Source organism: Equus asinus, chromosome 1 (assembly GCF_041296235.1).
Source record: "Equus asinus isolate D_3611 breed Donkey chromosome 1, EquAss-T2T_v2, whole genome shotgun sequence".
NCBI lineage: Eukaryota > Metazoa > Chordata > Mammalia > Perissodactyla > Equidae > Equus > Equus asinus.
Window position 1 is genome coordinate 122,495,051 of NC_091790.1, and position 21,492 is coordinate 122,516,542.

General features: G+C 38.8%; 1 protein-coding gene across 4 annotated transcripts in view; it reads left to right on the forward strand.

Annotated features, from left to right (window-relative positions):
• ADGB (androglobin) overlaps window positions 1–18,483 on the forward strand; it is a 172,883-nt gene extending 154,400 nt beyond the window's left edge. For 2 of the 4 annotated variants that reach the window (XM_070506834.1, XM_070506839.1), the window contains exons 32-36: window positions 579–762; window positions 3,627–3,839; window positions 10,592–10,682; window positions 11,383–11,566; window positions 16,967–18,483. In XM_070506834.1, the coding sequence (XP_070362935.1) occupies window positions 579–762; window positions 3,627–3,839; window positions 10,592–10,682; window positions 11,383–11,566; window positions 16,967–17,152 (858 nt within the window). In that variant the 3' untranslated portion in view covers window positions 17,153–18,483. The remainder of the gene's footprint in view (window positions 1–578; window positions 763–3,626; window positions 3,840–10,591; window positions 10,683–11,382; window positions 11,567–16,966) is intronic. The other 2 variants (XM_014850646.3, XM_014850647.3) reach the window with 1 other exon arrangement.
• Window positions 18,484–21,492: the final 3,009 nt, after the last annotated feature.

Sequence of the window (21,492 nt, forward strand, 5' to 3'; positions counted from 1 at the left end):
TCAGACCCAGATGACTTTCAGAGCAAAACACGTAACGGTGCCACTAATCAGCCCGAACTGTGGGCTACCTCATTCCTCCACATAGTGTGGGCCATGTCCATGCCTGTGTAAGAGTCTCTTACATTCCCAGTAAGAGAGCACAAGAATGTATAATAGGTGCCTTCACATGCTTCAAAAAGGCTTAGATGAAAAGCATATGCTTCCTCTTGTGGAACATGCATACCTCATCTCCCTGCCCCTATATTTTATATAAGGATCATTGCCTTGGTAAAACATTATTGCTTACAGGTGTATCATATCCCAACCCAGGGTTATCGAGGCAGATGAAAAACGTTCAGGAGCAGCTGGATCTAAGATATCAGGCCCAGTGTATTAGTCTTAGGACTGCTTCTTCACTAGTTCTCAAAATAACTGTCAAAATCATGGATGGTTCAGAATTTGAGTTTATCTGACGATTAATAAGAGCTAGCCTCGTTCATACTGCCCTATTCACTCACATTTTCCTGTTTAGGTTTGTTTTTTGAGTCCTGTTAAGATGTTGTTGCCTCTACTGTTTCTTGATAGTATTTGTTCTTCAGGCTTCTCAGGCTCGTCTGCATTATCTCAGCCGGATATTTAAGAGAATTCCTGATTTTGAGAGCATGCCTGTGTGTGAAAGTCAAACCAGAGCAGGGGAAGAAGGTCAGTGGAGTCTGCCCAGCTGCCTTGGAGCACAGAGCTGTTCCGTGCACCTCTTAGAAGATAGTCAACAAGTCATGCTTGGTAAAAAGAACACATTTCAGAATCTACTTTTTTGCAGGATTATAAAAAGTCACATACAGGGGCCAGCCCCGTGGGCGAGTGGTTAATTTCACATGCTCTGCTTCAGGTGGCCCAGTGTTTCGTTGGTTTGAATCCTGGGCATGGACATGGCACCACTCATCCAGCCACGTTGAGGCCGCGTCCCACATGCCACAACTAGAAGGACCCACAACTAAGAATATACAACTATGCACTGGGGGGCTTTGGGGAGAAAAAGGAAAAAAATAAAATCTTTAAAAAAAAAAAAGTCGCATACAATCCTGTAAGACAATAGATTCTGAAACGTGTTCTTCTTATCAGGCAGATGTTTACTTTTTCCCCAAGTAGATAAGATTTTCCTCACTTAAGAAACCAGAAATAAGAATGCGTCCTACTTAGGACTTGAGAACTTGAAGGCAGGCCTACTACTGGGAATCTGGTGCCTTTCTAATAACAATAACAATAAATAATAGCGATAAGAATCATAGTAATAAAGCTAACTACTTTTATTGAGTGATTGCCGTGGGCCTGGAATTGTGAAATACCAATTATTTCATTCAATACTCCCATCACCCCACTGATATATACTATTATTTCCAGCTTACCAGTAAGGACACAGGCACATAGTAGTTTCCTCAGTAATTTGCTAAACTCCAAAGATGCCCAGACAGAGCTAGCATGCCATCAAAGGTCTCCACCACCCCGGTGTCTTCTCACAATCGTGTGGCTGCCTCCATCTCTCGCCATACTGGGCTATCCTGGGAGGCTGAAGACATTCACATCCCAAATCATGCTTCTCTACTTTGACATCTTCAGGAGTGTAACTCAGTAATTGTTATAAAAATCTTGTCCCTTAACTTTTTATATGAAGAGTACAAACAACAATTGTCGCCCTAATCCTGTGATCCTGGGATGGGCACTGTTCAAAGTGCGTTATGTTTGTTCTCTCACTTTAACCCACAGCAATTATAAGGTAGACGTTACTATTCGCATTTTACAGATAAGGGGAGCAAAGCTCAGAGAATCACCTTACTCTTCCTAAGTCATACATTTAAATAGTGACAAAGTTGGGATCTGAAATACTCCCAACTCCTAAAATCCTAAAGCCCTCACTCCTCTAACAGATAGAGTCTAATGTAATGTTAGGAAGACAAAGGCAAATAGAAGATAGTTCTTGTCCTTTAGGCTTAAGATTCTATGACTGTTTTTAGAAACGTTATATTAAGTTGTATTTAAAAGAGAAACTATTGCGTAGACACTTGTTAAGAAGGGCAAGAAGACTTTATTCCAGATTTTAGCAATAGGAGTCAAGATGGTTGCAATAAGGAGATTGAACTCACCTCTGAATACACAGGGACCAGTGGGGGGTGATAGCCAATAGGCAGGGAGAGCGAGGGGCTAGGAAATCATTCAGAGGAACGTGGTTAGGCTTCGAGGCTCAGGGAAGAGGAGCTTGACTGGATATCAAGAGTGGGGGAGTTTTCTGTAAACTGGTTTAGCAGGATTCTTTGCTAAAACCCAGATTCTTTGCAAGCCAAGGATGAGGCCTGGTGGAGAAGAGGGCTCAGAGGAGCCTGAACTTGTCCTACAACATACATGCAATAAAGGCACAAATCTCAGTTCCACAGCGTGAGGAGTTTTGACATATGTGTACACGCAGGAGCCACTATTCAGATCAAGATATAAAACAGTTAACACATCCCGAAAGTCCGCCTCCTTCCCCTTCTCAGCCATTTCCTTCCTCAGCATGACTTCTAGTCTGACCTCTATCACCATGAATTAATTTTGCCTTTCTTGAATAAGTTGTGTTTTACAAGAAATTTGTCTATTTTACGTAAGTTAAACTTCCTGGAATACATTTTATTTTAACCTCTTTTTTTCTCGATCAGTCCTTCTCTAGGGGTGCATTAATTTTAATTATATATTCAGATTTGTGTGTGTGTGTGTGTGTGTGTGTGTGTGTGTGTGTGAGGAAGATCCATGGCAATCTTCTGTGGCAATCTTCCTCTAGTGTATTTGGGATGCTGCCTCAGCGTGGCTTGACAAGTGGTGGTAGGTCCAGACCCGCGAACCCCAGGCCACCAAACCAGAGCACGCGAACTTAACCACTGTGCTGCCAGCAGGCTGGCCCCAATTTTAATAATATTTTTAAAGAACCAACTTTCAACTTCTGAATGTCTGTCTTTCATTTCAAGATTTCCCTATGCCCTTAAGTGTTAACCTATCAGTACCTTTCATTCAAAGCAGAATATTGCACCAATTAAATCATCTGCAATTGATAAATAGGGGAAAGTGTCTGTATAATGTAGAAGCTGTGGTCGGTTTTGTACAGTTTCTTGTAGGCATAAGGATCTGGAACATTGGGAATAGAATTATAATGTTAAGAAAATATCTTGCAGCTTTGCAATTTTATAAGCATGAGCCCTTTGCAGGTCTATTTTAAGACAATTTTAGACAAGTGCCTACACACAGGGCTCCCTTCCCAGAGAGCAGAACCCCATCCACGCATAGTTCTCACATGGGGAAGGTTGCCCTTCCTCCAGGGGCCCCCTAACAGCAGCCCAATGGTTCAGAGATGCCATTTCCATTTGTAATGTCTCCCCTCCAAAAAGCCTGTATTTTTATGTGATGTTTTCATAACCTGAGGCAGCTTCCAGACACAGTGGATGCCTGGGCCAGCCATGTCATCTTCTGAGGTACCAATGATGGTTTTTGCTTTGGTTAGAAGTTGCGAAGCTTTTGAGTCTTCTGCTCCAAATCTGTGCTCCCATAAGCTTTGTTATTTTTTGCATTTGATTTCACCAAATGCAAATTTTTTCCGTAACGCACATGTCATGTCGTGGTAGAAACATCTGCAGGTGCCACAAAAGAGCCAGAGGCAAAGTATTCCTTGAATTCGGAGGCAAAAGAGAGCACAGCATTAGGGAGTATGCTATGGAAGAAGTGGCAACTAACCACGGGCTTGAAGGATCTGGCAAAATCGATGAACACTGAAAGTGGAGGAGGGTTTCCAGGAGGGAAGGAGGAACGAGAGCAGAGCCAGCGGAAGGAAAACATGGGTAAGTATTGCTCTCGTTGGTAAGATCAATGCATATTTTGAAATAAAAATCCTAGAAGATACTAACTTAGACATACGTGATGGCTAGGGTTCTAACATAGAAAAATACGTGTTTTGTATTCATGCGTCCTGATTTTCCTCATCAGAGTTGATAATCAGCTCAAGGATCTAATTATTAAATACTGATAAAAGTATTCATAAGAGTGGGCCAAAAAAAGTATCAGGTATATTTTTGTATACTTTTCTGAGTCTGCAAATGCTGAAAATAAAATTGCAGTGATCACATATACAGAGATTCAGAGTAAATGTGTATACGTTTATTCACACACAGTATACGTATTTCACTATTCATGCATATTCACGAAACATAGACCGGTTTTGTTATGTCTATAGTATGCTGCCTGATAGATTTTCTTTTTCCTTTTTATAACAAATTTTAAATATTTGGTTTCTAAAATGTTGGAAGAAAGCAATTTTCAGTGGTGTACAAGCCTCATTGACTTGGTTCATTTCTATATAGTAATAGATTCATATTTACTCGCTGAAATGAACCTAAATCCTCAATGGAAGGTGTTACAGAGAAATGTCTTTCCTCATTCCCGGCCTTCATGAGGAAGGATTTTCCCTAAGAAACTCTTGGACTTTCTGTCCCCAAGGGGGCTAAGTGGCTTATCTGATTGATGCATTTGGAAAGAATAAATCGGGCTGCCCGTGGGTCGCCTGACTCCACTGCTGGTCTCTGAGTTGGAAGCGCTCCCTATGGCTGAGGGAGGCGGAAGGGGTCGGCCAGTTCTGGGGTTCTGTGATCTTGATTCATTTGCCTCTCACTTCAAGCTACATCCTCCGGTTATACCTATGTTGGTAATAAAATCTTACTCTTTCTTTCTCTACTTGTTCAGAACCCAGGCAGGAAAGAAAGCTATCTTGGAAAGAAGTATCCTCAGAAACGCCAGCAATGGTTCTTTTCTCAAAGTTGCTAAACCAGTCTGAGAACTTTCCAATTAACAACTGTTTATGGGGACCTTCCAGGTGGTGTAGTGGTTAAGTTTGCATGCTCCACTTCAGTGGCCCAGGGTTCCCAGGTTTGGATCCCGGGTGCAGACCTACACACTGCTCATCATCCCATGCTGGGGTGGCATCTCATATACAAAGTAGAGGAAGATTGGCACAGATGTTTGCTCAGGGACAATCTTACTCAAGCAAAAAGAGGAAAATTGGCAACAGATGTTAGCTGAGGACGAATCTTCCTCACTAAAAAAAAACAAAACCTATTTAGGGCTCAAATATGTCTTCACATGTCTTTAAGTGAGTTCCATAGTGAAGAGGAAAATCCCAAAATTCAAAGGGCTCTCTTACTCTACTAACAAGAGATTCTGATATTTTTGAACCAATATTTTGAAAGTAAGCACTCATTTCATAATAATGCACATGACAGTAGCACTAAAACGTATTAGAATAATACTTATAATTTTGTATTAATATTTTACTGGTAGAGTGCTTTGGTATACATTATCTCACTTGAACCTCTATGAACTAGAAAAAGCATATACTGCTCTCTCTGCCTCAAAAACGAAGGAATTGATAAATGACCCACCTAATGGCAGGAAGCTGAAACATTTTGGATAGAATCAAGACAAATTTCACTTCTTTTGACTCCACACATTGGAATTTCTTATCAAACACAAACTTTCTCCCACGCTTAGTTAAAGATCTGTAAATGAAAATATAATTAAATTGTGCTATCAAATTGTTTATTTATTTGCTAACAAGGTCACCTTTATGTTGAGAAAGTTGAATGTAATCACGATTCTTCACACCAGCCTCGGATAGCACGTCACCGCCATCATGGTGTAGCCGTCATTTTTTCCCAGAGCCCCAGACCAGTGTTGTGAGGGTCTGAGGCCTGTGCTTCCGCGTCAGCTCTCCTGTTCCTCATTTCTTCACACCTTTGGCCATCTGAGTCTTCAGACATCTGCAGTGGAGTTCACATAACTGTAAAAGAGTGTGCTCTTGGGTGGGAAGGAGAGGGCAGGAAGCAGGGAGGAAAGGGAAGAGCGAGCGGGAATGGAGTACCTAGGCCAACTTCAAAACATTCTTAAATGTGTTTTATTGTAACTTTAATTTAATATAAAATGATAAGTTGAATTATGCACCATCAAGAAAAATTGACTCCCCCTCCTTCCAAGAAGGGGTGTGCTGTTGTGTGGTTCCAGGACATCCTATAGCACTGAAACCCTGCCATGTGCCCCAGGACTACAGTCATAGGAGGAGTCCTGCTTGAGAACCATGAGTCCAGTTGTCTAGCTGTGCTCTGCAATTCCATGTGTTGCCCCCACCTCTGCTGTTGGTCCACCACAAATTGGTCCTCATTCCTGGAGAAGCATCGCCCATAGGAGATTATAGACCCTGTGAGAGCTTTACGTGGTCTGATCTCCACGTTGTCGTAGATGTTTGTGACTCCTCCAAAGCTACCTTATTCTTGCTACTTCCCATTTTCATATAGTAGGTAACCTACAAAAACTTTCCTCATAATGCCAGAGGACATATAAATAACACCATTATGGATTTTACTCCTAAACATTCTTCCTCAACATCAAGCCATCATCAAGGTCAAGGGTCCAAACATTACTTTCAACTTCCCCGTTTTTTTTGGAGGCCTCTAGAAAGTGTCTCTTCCAGAGGTTACAGGTGATCTTTGTTTTTGTTTCCAATTTCTTTTCCCCAGGCTTCATAGTCAGTTAAACTATTCTTCACTATGTTTTTTAAACAGCAGTTCTCACACTATCCGCAAGGAAGGAAGTTTTCTTCTCTAGTCTGTTGCAAACTGAAATTTTCGTAAATATAGTAAAATGACCCAGTGCGTGACCAACTGCTATAAGAATATTTCTAAATGCATCCTCTCGCTTTCAGAGCTTATCCCACAGAGGACAAGTCTGCTGTTGGAGGATGCTCCACACACACACACACACACACACACACACATATGCTTTGAGCTGCACCGTTCCAGAAATCCGAGACCTTCATGCTACACTCACACTGTATTCTGATACAACAAGGTTTTGTAGATAAACATGAAGATTAACTTTCTCTACCTCTTTCCCACTCTCTGTTTAAATATATATTATTTGGCAAGATATAAGAAAACACAAACATCTAATTAATCATAAAACATTTTCTTTCCAGTTAGAGTCAGCAGAATTGGTGTCTTATAGAAACAATTCAAGTTTGAAATGCCAGAAATATACCCAACAAAAGTAGATATGTTTGTGAGAAAAGGAAATTAACTTTAGAAATTTGAGATCCCATGGTAACCATGATGAAAAAAGAAAAGTTATTGGCCACTTGTTTCTAGAAGAGTCATATTATAAAATGTCAGTACTTCAGGAATGTTTTATTGAATGTGATAAAATGAAAAACAATAGAATTCATTTTTTTTTTTTTTTGAGGAAGATTAGCCCTGAGCTAACTACTGCCAATCTTCCTTTTTTGTTGAGGAAGACTGGCCCTCAGCTAACATCCATGCCCATCTTCCTCTACTTTATATGTGGGATGCCTACCACAGCATGGTGTGCCAAGCGGTGTCATGTCCGCACCCGGGATCTGAACTGTCGAACCCTGGGCCACCGAGAAGCAGAACGTGTGAACTTAACCGCTGTGCCGATGGGCCGGCCCCTAGAATTCATGTTTTAATGATGGAGCAGAGTTGGAATTTGTATTACTATATTCTGTTTACTCACGTATATCATGACTTCATGTATTTTTGAAAAAACGAAAAATTAATTTGGATGTTATTGCTTTCTATGTTTTTTTAAAGGCCTACATCAGATTATATTTCTGAATGAATGATCACCTTTAGCAAGTTGCTGTAAACTAAGCACTTTACAACATTGCCGAGGCTGTTAGAACCACCTGTGCAAAGCAGGAGTGAATACTAGTCAGGGTGGGATGGGGCATCTTGCATGGCAGAGTGATAACCTGGCATTTCCTCTCCCGAAAAAGCAATGATAAACTGGAAAAAAAATGAGTAAGACAATTTCAAAGCTCTGAAAGGATACAATTAAATGAAAAATATTTGTCAAAAATAAGAACAACAAAAACAAATGAACTCAATTGTATCAGCTTCCTGTTGCTGCTCTAACAAATAAGCACACACTTAGTCACTTAAAACAGCACACATTTCTTACAATTCTGGAGGGCAGAAATTCTCAAATTAAGGTGTTGGCAGGGCTGCACTCCTCTCAAGGCCACAGCAGAGCATCTTCAAATCTTTCTGTCTCTTAGTCTCTCTTTCGCTCCCTCCATCTCTCTTTCCTCTGCGCCCATCACCTCATCTCCTTCCTGGATCCTTTCTCTTCTACCTGCCTATTTTTCCCTTATGTGTTCTTGTGATTACATTGAGCCCAGCTGAATAATCCACAATCACCTTCTCATCTCAAGATCCTTAACTTGATTGCATCTGCAAAGTCCTTGTAAGGATGGACTGTGGACGTATTTACAAGGATGGACATATTTGTAGGTTTCAGAGCTTAGGATGTAAGACATCTTTAGAGGTCCATTAGGCAGTCTACAACAGCTGGTAAGGACAGCAAGGATCTAAGTTTTTAACATGAGGTTCTCTCATCAACCCGAGGTCTGTAGCATACTAGCCATGAGGAAGAGCAGCCTTGGCGCCAATGCTGGGAGAGGTTTACCAGATTTGAGGCTCCATGGAAAAGTTCTATGCCCTCGGGCATTGTCGCAAATAATAGTGAACTTGGTTGCAAACAATGGAATGGCTAACGTCACAGCTGCCTGAGACTGGGATACTAGTCAGAGCAAGCAACAAATCAGTCAAAAATTGAACAGGGCGATCTTGGTAACAAAACAGCCTAAGATCAAGAACAAGGCAAGATGTCCACTTTAACCACTTATATTCAATATTTTAATGGAGGTTCTGGCTAGTCAATCAAAAGATAAAAAAGAAAGAAAGAAAACACATCTATATCAGAAAGGAAGCAGTAAAACTCTGTTGTCGGACAAATTGATTCTATATACCGAAAATCCTAAGAAGTCAGGGGTAAAGAACCAAGAATATCATCTAGAACTATGTGAGTTCAGTGAGATTACATGATACAAGATTAATATATAAAAATTACTCCTATTTCTACATATTATCAATGAGCAAGCAAAACATGAAAATAAGAAGACAACTTCATTCCCAAAAGCATCAATAATAAATGTATGGAAATAAAGTCAACAAAAGTGCAAGACTTGTATACTGGAAACTACAAACAGGACTGAAGGAAATTTTAAAATATCTAAATAAAGAGAGAGGCAGTCCATGCTTTTGACTAGAAGACTAAGTGTAGCGAGAGAGTAATTCTCCCAAGATTGATTTATAAATTCAGTGTAATCCCCATCAGAATTCTAGTAGACATTTTACAGAATTTGACAAGCTGACCTCAAAACTTATATGGAAATGCAAAAGACCAAGAATGAACAAAATAATTTTGATAAAGAACCAAGGGAGAAGATTTTTACTTTGTGATTTCAGAACTTATCATGAAGCTAACAACAATCAAAACACGATGATTTGGCAATTTCCTAGATGGTTAAATGTAATTTTACCGTTCCTGCTTACATGAAATGTCCAGGAAAGGCAAATCTATAGAGACATAAAACAAATTAATGGTGGCCTGGGGCTTGTGGTGGGAATGGAGAGTGACTAAAAGCACACAAGAGATTTGATGTAGATAGCGGAAATGTTTTGCAACTGGATTTTTGGTGCTGGTTGCACAACGCTGTAAATTTAAGTATTGAATTAGACTTTTAAAATGGGTGAATTTCACGCTATTCTAATTATACTTAAAGAATTTCTTTTTTTAAAAAAGAGATTAAATGGTCTAGAAAGGCTGAATGGTTAATATCTTAGACTCTAAGTCTCTTTCTTAAATCTGTTCTTGTGGGTTCATATGGGGCTACGGAGTAAAAAGCTCCCGCTAATTTGATTTTCAGTGCTTGCTTATCATATATAGCCCACTCCACTGGACTAAAAGTTTCTTGAAGGTAGGATACTGTGTCTTAAACACTTTTTCATTCCACCCCCATAGCCCCTAGTATATCTTTTCACTCTAGAATAAGCACTCTGAATACTGGCTCATTTAACCTACTTACAATGAAATTTTGTAACCTCAAGTACGACTTTTTCCATCTCTGTCTTCATTTAACTATAATTAGAGTAATATTTTGTTACTCATCTTATGGAGTTGATTCATTTTGTCTGTATTCATTTTGTCATCTCCTTCATTCTGCTCTAAGTACAGTAACACCAGCTAGAGGATAAATATGAAATATAATTATATTTTATTAAAGTCATATTAAAATCATATCAAATAAGGTAAGTCCAATCAACGGTTGTTGATTTTTTGAGGAAGGTTAGCCCTGAGCTAACATCTTCCCCCAATCCTCCTCTTTTTGCTGAGGAAGATTGGCCCTGAGCTGACATCCGTGCCCATCTTCCTCTGCTTTATATGCAGGAGACCTGCCACAGCATGGCTCGACAAGCTGTGTGTAGGTCTGTGCCCAGGATCCAAACTGGCAAACCCCAGGCCACTGAAACAGAGTGTGCCAACTTAACCACTACACCCCCGGGCTGGCCCCTCAATGGTTGTTTTTTAACAGAAAATATTTTTTTCAATTAAACTGAGATGTAACAGTCATTTCGTTAGTCATCGTTGATTCATTTTTGAAAGCCTAGGACTTATTTTTTAACAGGGCCTCTTTCACGATCCCCAACTCTTTTGGAAATATCTCCTCAACTTATTCGAAAAGAGCTAGAATGTGTGGACTTAACTCAATATGTTCGGTAAGTTTTAATAAACATGATTAACACAGACATCTGTGTTCATGGAATTTTGGATACATTGCCAATATGCAGTTGCTAAACAACTAAAATTTGAAATTAAATGCTTAATATATTTTCAGTGTATCTAAATTTTTAGAAGTGCATGATTTTACATCTCAAATTTAGCAAATGTTTTGTTAAATCAATCATAAAAGCATTTAAACGTTTTTTGCAAAGATTTAATTTGTAGCCTCATTAAGGTGAGTTGAATCATAGAAAATTCCCACCATACCTGCTGCTATTATTTATTGAGAGTCCGTTTTCTTAAGAACTAGACAATAAGATTAATAGAGAGAGACAGTTACTCAAGCATATTTATAAGTTTGGAAACATTTTCAAAACTATTTACCTTCATCAATTAAAAAGGAAAACTTGCAAAATATTCTCATAGCTTCAAACACCGGTTCCACAAACACAACATCAGATGGCACATCTAATTTTACTGATATTTCCATAAAATAATTTCCTAAAATATCAATGATCCAATAAATGGAGCATAGCCTATCTAAAATTAATAGTTTATTCTTCCTATTCCTAATGTTTGGTTTGATTCAGTCCACCACACCGTTGGTATGATTTTAAATTATTTGAGTTCTAAAGTAAAGTTCATTTCAGAGTTCCCAAATGACTTATGTATCTCTCCGGATGTTTTCATATCAAGGAAAACAAATACTGAGCCTATGCTGCAAACAGAGGAACTAAACCAACAGGAAGCGATGCAAAAAGCAGAGGAGGTCCATCAGTTTCGCGAGTACAGGGCGAGAATCCTCAGCATTCGAGACATTGACCAGGAAGAACGAGTGAAGTCGAAGGATAAAGTCCTGGAGATGTATGGCGAGATGAGGGTGAGTCTAAAGTGCACACCTGGACCACAGTTGACAAATTCTTTTTATAAAGATATCATAGAATCACACAGTAACCAAGTCAAAAGAAGTCTTGAAAACATTTAGTTCCCAACTTCTCAGAAAAGGTGGTATATTGATTATACACATCTAATTTTACATACTCTCTGAAATCCCTCTAAAATGCAGTAGTGGGAATCTATCCACAAAATGGGAAGAAAGAGAGAGAAGACAACGATGAAATATTTGTGGAGCTGGAAAATAGCTGGATGAAGATTGCATTAACAGCCTTGAGGCAGCCAAATCCTCAGCTGGCAGTAGAAAAATTCTTAGGAATCAACCAAGTTTGCTTCACAGAATCCCCAAAAGGCTCCGAAATTGGTGGCACCACACATGTTAGGAAGTGAAGGTGAAGTGGGAAGAAGATAAAATCATTGGGTTGGTTTGGTTTGAAACTATTTAAGAAGCCGTTAGAATTGCGGTTGGCCACCTCAACTCATTGTAGCCAGGTGACTGTCACTCCTCCACCCCAGCAGAACAGTAAAGGTGTTTTATTTAGACACAGCCCCCCCCCCAAAAAAAAAGATTTCTGTAGTATGAAAGATCAAACTTAATTAAAATTGGAAGTATTATACTAGAAATGGGGAAATTCAACGAATGTATAGGAATGACTTCCACTATGGAGAATGAAGATTTATTCTTTTTCCTGCCTGCCCCCTACAGCACCCACACACACATACACACACACTCCCAAAGACACTGAAGGCTAGAGGACTTTGCAAACATTTCAGCCACAGTGAGATTGGGTTCTCCACGTCCTTCCTAGGATTGGCTGATCTGTGGAATACGCCTATCTGACATCCTTTCTTGTTTGTCCAATAGGGACCTCAAACTGAAGCTCTCCAAATCTGTATTCTATAAGTCTTGCCCACCTTCTCATTTCAGCGCAAACATAACACTCCACCAATATTCTCCATCCTAGTAAATGACAATTGCACTCTCTCAGTTGCTTGAAGAGCAACTTCGGAGACATCCTTGACTTCCCTCACTCCTCACGTCTCATCTATTAATAAAACTTGTCAGCACTACCTTGAAAATAGATCCCAAATTCAAACCCTTCTCATTCTCTCTCTCCCTACCATCCTAGTCCAAACTGCCATTCTTTTCCATTCAGAGTGTTGCTACAGCCTCCTGACTCATCTCACGGCTTCCCTCTCTCCTTTCTATAGAGCAGTCTCTGCTCAGCAGCCAAAATGATTGTGTCAGTCAGGACAGACCGTTTTATCCTATTATCCAAATAGCCCCAATGTCTCAGTGGCCTAAGACAGGGGATGGCAAACTTGTTTTCTGTAAAGGGCCAGATAGTAAATAGTTGTGCCTTTGCAGGCCATATGGTCTCTTTGTGACCATATGTTGCATCTACTCAACTCATTAACTCATGGATAACTCATTGTCATTGTGTCATTGTTAACACAAAATCAGTCAAAGATAATACCTAAATGTGTTCCAATAAAACTTTATTTAGAAAAATAGGCAATGGCCAGATTTGCTCCACAGACCTTAGTTTACCAACCCTTGGATTAAAGCAGTAAGAGAGTATTTCCCCTCCTGGCTACATGTCCAGTGAGTTCAGTAGAGGGTCCTTCATTTGCATTGCATATTCACAGTTCATTGGCCAAAGCAAGTCACATGGTCACATACAGCTTCAGTGAGGGACTCAAGCTTGCTGACACCTGGATTTCAAACTTCTAGCATCAATAACTCTGAGATAATAAATTTCTGTTATTTAAGCACTCAGTTTGTGGCACTTCATTACGGCAGCCCAAGCAGGCCAATACAGAGTGCAATGCTACCATGTGGCTGGAGGAGAACTGGAAGTATTCTATGATTTGCACTAATGGTTATCAAAGTACATCCTTAAAATGGAGGGTGGTGTCATTTCACTCCTCTGGTGGCTTCACATTTCACTAAGAAAAAAGCCAAAGTCTGTACTAGGACTCTACGTACTCTAGTGCCCACTTTCTTCTCCTTTCTTTTTCTCTACCATTCTACCCTCTTTTCTCCTTTTGTTTTTTCCAGACTGACTTTGCTCTTCCACCAACAGCCAGGCATGTTCCCACCTGTGGGTCTTGAACCTTGCTCTTCCTGCAACATCCTTCCTTTAGAGAGCCAAATGGTTTACAGCTTCACTTTATAATGTCTCTCATCTGTTGTCTCTCCATTAGAGAGATCATCTGTAGCTAGCCTTTGAAAATTAGCACCCTTCAAAATAATGAAAGCACTTATCCTGTATGTATATTCATTTATTGTTCTAACATGGAAATGTATATATATTAAATATACATACACTTTTAATCTATCTCCACCAGAATATAGACCATATGTGAACAGAACTTTGTTTCAATTCACAGTTGTATCCCCGGAACCTGGAAGGGATGTCTATTTCACAGAAATTTCTTTCATAAGAGATATAAACAAATATTAAAATTATATAGATTCATGGGTTTGGCCCTGTGGTGTAGTGGATAAGTTCCCCATACTCCACATGAGTGGCCCAGGGTTCACAGGTTTGGATCCCAGGAACAGACCTACACCACTCATCAGCCATGCTGTGGTGGCAACCCACATACAAAATAGAGGAAGATTGATACAGCTTTTAGCTCAGGGTTAATCTTCCTTAGCAAAAGAAAAAAAAAAGAATTACATAGACTCAATTCATCGTGGAGAAAATAGTTTAAATTAAAATATTATAAGATAAAAGGGAATTTCAGGATTGCCAGTTATGTTTTCTGTGTTTAATAGACAAGCAAATGCAGTAGATGGGGAGGAGATAAGGAAGAAATATTAACTTGAATAGTTTTGAATTCAGATCCCATTCTTTAAGTGTGAGGGACAGAGAAGCACCCTAATTTTGACTGAAGCTACCTCAAGACAAACATGATTAGTCTTATGTTTCTTATCAACTAGAAGAAAACATAGCAATCCTCAAGGGATTGCTGACATGTGTTACACTTACTTTATGCTAAACCATTAAGATAGCTCTCTCTCTCTCTTTTTGCTTTTTAAATATGTACCTGCTATCATCTTGCACTTGTGCAACTGGTTTAGTGAAACCGCTTTTATTGTGGTAGATACAGTATTCTTCTTCTGTCAAAAGCTTTGGTAAGTCTGATTCTGACATTCAGCTCTTCCACCATCTCAACCGAAGTCATGCAAATTGCAAAACCCTGGAAAATTTCATCAAGAATTCAGTGATGAAGACAAAACTGTCATGTCCAGAAGCTTCTCTTCCAGCATGGATTCATTAATTCTTATTTTTCATTATATCATTTTTGAAACAGAAGCAGTCAACAAATTGAACGATAATTGTGGCCATAGTGTCAGAAATGCACTGAAATTAGGAAGCCATGGCCTCTTAGTAAACGTGCATGAGCACTTGGTAATCACTGCCTTATTTGTAAACATTTTTAGAGAAGCCATTTCATCATCCCTTTCTAGAGTGTTGCCTGGAACTGAAATTGTGTTCTTACCTATAGTTTTGAAAATTATTCCTCTTTTTGAAAATGTAAACTCTATTTACCTGTGTACGATCTTCTGACACTTCCTATTTCCACAATTTATTCACTCAACATATATTTCTGGGCAGTTTCTACCAGACACTCTCCTAAAGCGTGAACAAAAGAGATAAACCCTTGCCTTTGGGAAGCTTACATTCTAGTAAGGAAATACGTGCTAAAATACAAACGTGATACATAAATTCATTGTATAATATGAGAGAGAGGGGTAAGTGTTGAGAAAAAAGAAAAGTAGAACAGAATCAGAACACAGTTACTCAGAGGAGATACCAGCTGGAGCAAAGGCCCTAAGGCCGGAGCAGGCTTCATGTATCCCAGGAAGGACAGCAAGGAGGCATGCTCCATGGAGCAGAGTGAGCGAGGGGTAGAAGAGTGGGAGGAGGTCAGAGGGGAATTAAGCGAGGGGGATGAAGACGGTAAGCATTAGGACTGTGAAGGCCACTGAGAGAACTTTAGCTTTATGCTGCGGGAAACATGGAACGATGACAGGGTTTTAAAGAGCAGAGGATTAACACGATCTGACATCTTTTAAAAGCATTGCTCTGGGTATCGTGTGCAGAAAAGGTAAATGTAGGAGGCACATAGAAGAGAGTTCTGTGAGGGGACTGTTGCATTGAGCACGGGAGAGCTCACCGTGGATTCACGCCAGGCTGGTAGAGCGGAGGTGGTGAGAAGCAACTGAATTCTGGATATATTTTCAAAGTAGAGTCAACAGGATATCCTGATGGATTGTTGATGTATTATAACAGACAGAGAAGGCTCAAGAAATGCTTTAAGTTTTTTGCCTAAATAACTGAAATGATTGAGTTGCCATCAAATCTGATGGTTTGGGAGGAAAGATAAGGATTTCAGTTTTTGACATTTTTTGATATAACGTGTCAAAATGGACATCTTTACATACCTATTAGACAGACTTGGAGATGTTAACTAGAAGTTAGACATGTGATTCTGAAATTTGGGAGAGAGATCTTGGCTAGAGGTAAACAATTGGGGCACTCATCAGTGTGTAAATGAGATTTAAAGCCATAGGGTTAGATGAGATCACCAAGGAAGGAGGCCTAGGATCTGAGACGTGGCCACTTCCACCCTAAGAGATGGAGGAGAAAAGGAAAAGTCAGCAAAGGCTACTGATAAGGAGCAGATAGTGAAGTAGAAGAAAAATTAAGAGGGTGTGATGTCCAGCAAACCAAGTGAAGTCCGTCGATCTGGGAGGAGAGAGTGGAGAGAGTATGCTTAAATAAGAATTGGACCAAGAAGTGATCTTAGATTTAGCTCCATATAGGGTCATTGGTGTCCTTGATGAATGCAGTTTTTTTCAAGTGATGAGAACAAAAGCCAAACTGACAACAAAGATATCCAATAGATTAGGTGATATTATTTAGAAGTTCTTGACGTGTAACTCAGATATATTTTGTCAGGGCTAGAATATGTGTGGGGAACTAGTAATTTATCGAGCACAGTCACTGAGAGAGACACACTGGGCTGCATATTTCATATAGATTATATTTAAACTCATTTAAAGCAGATTGTTAGTTTGCCCAAATCTCTGCCTATTTCTTTCTTCCCCTTTGTTTTCCTCCCCCTGATGCTTTTATTTGCCATTCTGTTAAAATCTCATTTACTCTTTGTTGCTTTCTCATGTCTTATGCGTTGATAAACATTTGAGACCACAACCCGATTTTCATCTTTCTTCAATAATTTCCCGCATGAATCTGTCGGCATAAGCAAAGGATAAAGGGATTGCTCTCTCCACCCACCCGCCCCCCGCCCTGAGACCGTAAGTCTTTACTAGTGGGCCTTATTCGCTTGGGGTTTTGTTTTGGAATAGGACTCCTTAGACGAAGCCCGACATAAAATCTTCACCATCCGGGACGAGTATAGAAATAAGCTGCTGGAAGCTGAGCGCCTGAGGTTGGAGGCGCTGGCTGCGGAGGAAGCAGCGATGAAGGTGGAGCCGGAAAAGAAGATCCCAGCCCCTGACGCACAGAAAAAAAAGAAAGGAAAGAAAAAGTAGCCAGGAGTTGCTGAATACTACCTTTCTTCTTCCGAAGAAGACCCTACTTTTAATGATCAATAACTTCGCTCGTTGATAAGCTATTAGGCTAATTGAAAATAGAAGTTTTCCTACCTTAAAAATAGTTTCTGCATTTTAATGTTAATTTGTTAGTTTTTCTCAGAAAGGTATTATCTGAAGCCGAGTATAAATTTTTCTAATTTCAATAAAAATTGCCTCCAAATACTTAGATGTAATAAAATTTATATGACTTGCTTTGAATTGCTGCGTTTTTAATTAGTACTAAAACAAGATCATAATGGAGCCAACAGGATTGACTTTGAAAAAGTTAATAATGAGGAAAATAGCTGTTGTTATTGGAGAAAATTTTTTCTCTAAAGACTTTAAAATATTAAAATATATGCTTCAGACCTGTGCCTTTTTTTTTTCTTTTAAGCTGAACTTCAGTAAACGTTCCTCATTGGGTAAGGACTGTTGTGGGTTAAGCCCACCCAAGGCGTTAGAACTCTGAATCCCGACAAAGGGTCACAGTAACCCGGACATAAAGCGTGTGATCACAAACACAGCCCTTCTCAAGTGTACCTGCGTCGTAATTTTTGTAAGACAGAGAACATGTTCTTGTATGCCAGTTTTCAAAAAATGCAATGAGTGGATTAACTGAGACACAGAGTAGGAAATTGACTTCTCCCAAAAGCACACTTCCAATTCAAAACTTTCTCAGGTGAAAACTCCCATAGTATGTTTCAACCAGTCAAAGCTGTTTCACTTTGATAGGTGATGTTCCTTTTTTTTCATTTGTTTAAATCTCTGTTATTAAAAAATTTGATTTTTTATGTATATGTAATTTTACTTATTAAATATGTAAACACATGCATTTTTTCCTTTATTACTCTTTGCCTACACTTTCCTTCAAGATCCTGTGACCTTCCAGCCCCCCACAATAATACATGGTAACAACCTACTATGAATGTTTCCATAGTTTTCACTGATCCTGTATAATCATACATCAATATTTTATATTACATAATGGCTTGTTTTACAAAATGACATTGTATTACACATACTTTACTGTATCTTGATTTTTCTCACCAAACAATACAAAATCTCTTCAAGTCACAAGCAATTTATTCTTTTTCATTGCTGCATAATATTCCATGGTGCAAATATATCCTAATTTATTCAGCTAATTCTCTATTGATGAATATTTACTTTGTTTCTAAACTTTGCCATGTGAGCTATCCACTTGAAAATACATGGGTGTGTATCAGAATATTCAAATAGTAACATTGGTATTATTTATTCTCTTCAAGTTAAATAAAATTCAGTTGCATATATCTTGTCCTTATAATTAAATCATAAATCTTTAATCATCAATCACTTCTGTCAAATCTTTCTTATTGCTGTCATTATTTGCTTGATTTTTTTCATTTTCTTTCCTCTTTTCTTCTTTTCTTGCTATACTGTTTCACTTCTCCGAGCTTTTCAGTTTTGACTTTCCCAAAGCTCTGATCATTTTGGTAGTTTTTGGTGGCTTGTTTTGAATCATTATACTACATTTTTCTTCTGGTTAATGAACACTTCCCTGCTACATTCTCATTTTCTATCTGAATGTGATTTCTTCGTTGTCATCTCGTTATCTTTAGTAACTTGTATGGAGTTAGATTTTTCTCAATATTTAAAAAAGATTTGTTTTCATGAACTATGAGGAGGACAGATAGTATGAATAACTTTCCCAGGTTTATGGATGGAGGACTCCTTCTGTTGTAATCATCACACATTCTGTGTAACCACTTCTTTGTCTTTCAGAGTTAAGCCTGGTTTACGAAGCTTTTTGTTTTGTTTTGGTTTGGTTTTTGTCTCTATGCTTCTGATTCCTAGACTTCTATAAACCTTGGTTTCCAAGGCAGAAGTCTCATCTTTAGATATGGTACTTTGCTGCTACAGTACTCCAGAGCCCTCTCTTGTGCACTGCTGGCGGGAAAGTAAATTGGCTCGGTCACTGTGGAAAACAGTATGGAGGTTCCTCCAGAAATTAAAAATGGAGCTGCCATATGATCCAACAATACCACTTCTGAGTATATGTCTAAAGGAAATGAAATCTCTATCTTGAAGAGATATCTGCACCACCATGTTCATTACAGCGTTATTCACAATAGCCAACATATGGAAACAATCTAAGTGTCCATCAACAGATGGGCGGGTAAAGAAAATGTGAGAGAGAGATATATATACGAATAATACTCCATTGGAATACTATTCAGCTACAAAAAGAAGGAAATCCTTTCATTTGTAAAAAACATGAACCTAGAGGTCATTATGCTTTGTGAAAAAAGCCAGACACAGTAAGATCAATACTGCGTGATCTTACTTATATGTGGAATCTAAAATAATCAAACTCATAGAATCAGAGAGTATAACTGTGGTTATCAGACACGGGGCAGTGGGAGGGGGGTAGCGTGGGGAAAGGGGAGATGTTCATCAAAGAATACAAACTTTCAGTTGTAAGATGAATATGTTCTGGGGAATGTAATGTGCAGCATGATGACTAGAGTTAGTAATATCGTACTGTGTACTGGAAATTTGCTAAGAAAGTAAATCTTAAGTGTTTTCACCACACACCAAAAACAGCATGGTAACTATGTGAGGTGATGGATGCATTAATTAATTTGATTGTGGTCATCATTTCACAATGTATACCTATATTAAATCATCACGATATACATCCTATATGTATATAATTTTTTTCTATTATACCTTACTAAAGCTGCTAAAATACTAGTTGCAATGATAACTAAAAAAAAAGAAAAGGTTACAGTGCATTCTGGACTTTATAATCTACAGAGAAGTAAAGTGTAGACAACAATCACCCAAAGGACAGGAAGTGGAGATGAAGATATACCAATGTAGCTTCTTAAATAATACATAAATTCCTAGAATATTATTTGAATGAAGGCTGTGAGAACTTCACGAAATATATTGTTAGTCTTAAACTTTTAGTAAAAAATGAAACAAAGATAATAAGTCATTAGTGAAATGAAACACTAAAAATAATTAATCCAAAAGTAGTTTAGAGAAAAGGGGAAAATAGCAAAGAAAACTGGTAAGAACAAAAAAGAGATAGCAAGATGGTAGAACTAACAAAGTATTTTCTAATAAAAAATAAATGTAGTGCCCAAACGTTAAAATAAGGGAAAAATAAAATCAAAGTATTTTGTAATGAGATACTTTGAATATCGGTCTATAAATGCTTGGAGTGACTGCCCTAGAAATGAAATACTTGGTACATAGAACACCAGGTACAATGCAGTAGAGAGAAGTGCAGCCTGATTTACAGGTGGTTTGTAATTGTGACTCAGATATTTGGAATGGGGTTGCCATGGGTGATACATTTTCCAAAATGGTGAACAACCCTTTTGGTAAATTTGCAAAGATAACAATGTTTAGTCTGCCCTTATTTTACATAATGGTTGCATTCCTGAAATATTCAGTGAACTTTAAAACTGTACAACAAATACTTTGGTTTGACATATCTTACCCAGTTAGGTTCTTGGATCATTAACCTGTTTTTAGACTACATGAACGATGGGCCATTCAAATCATAGAGGAGATAGATAATTCTTTGTTGCATGTGACTCTTTCAAAACTTGGGGGGCATCTATCATCTTTGCCTTCAACCCATAAATAGCAATAGTTCTCTCCCATTTAGGAAGACCAAAATGCCACCAGGTATTTCCTAGATATTCTCTAGAGATGGCACTGTCCCCGCTGAGGTCCTCATCTAGAAGAATAGTAATGATGGCTGAGAAGCTGAAGGTAGAACTGTCTGTGGACCACAGTTATAAATACCTCTATTGGAATACATATCCATATAAATAGGCTCCGTCGTGTTGATTGAGTTAACCAGGGTATAGCTACAAAGCACATCACAGTTCCTACAATCCCCAGACCACTGTCTTTGGCAAAGTGCGTGGCCCACCATTCAGTTTCTTTCTCCTTAGTCTCCTACCATTACCTCTTTACCTCCCCCTAAGTACTTCAAGGTCAATCCCTCCTTCTCAGGCCTCTTGCAAAAGCAGAGCAAACAGTTTTCCTCTTCTGCAGTCACAGGCCTGCCTCTGAGTCAATAACAATCCCCAGGGTGCAACTCGGGTGATAATGAAACATCATTATAAGGGCAATTTACTCCTCAGTGCCTCCAGCGCCTCCACTGGAGAACAGGATTGTGGGTTTCCCTTTTGCAAAATCTAAGTATTCACTGAAGTGTTTTTTGAAATGTAACAAAGGGCAGTCTTCATTAAATGAATCAAAAATTTGCTGACAACTTTGAGAAACTTTTAACT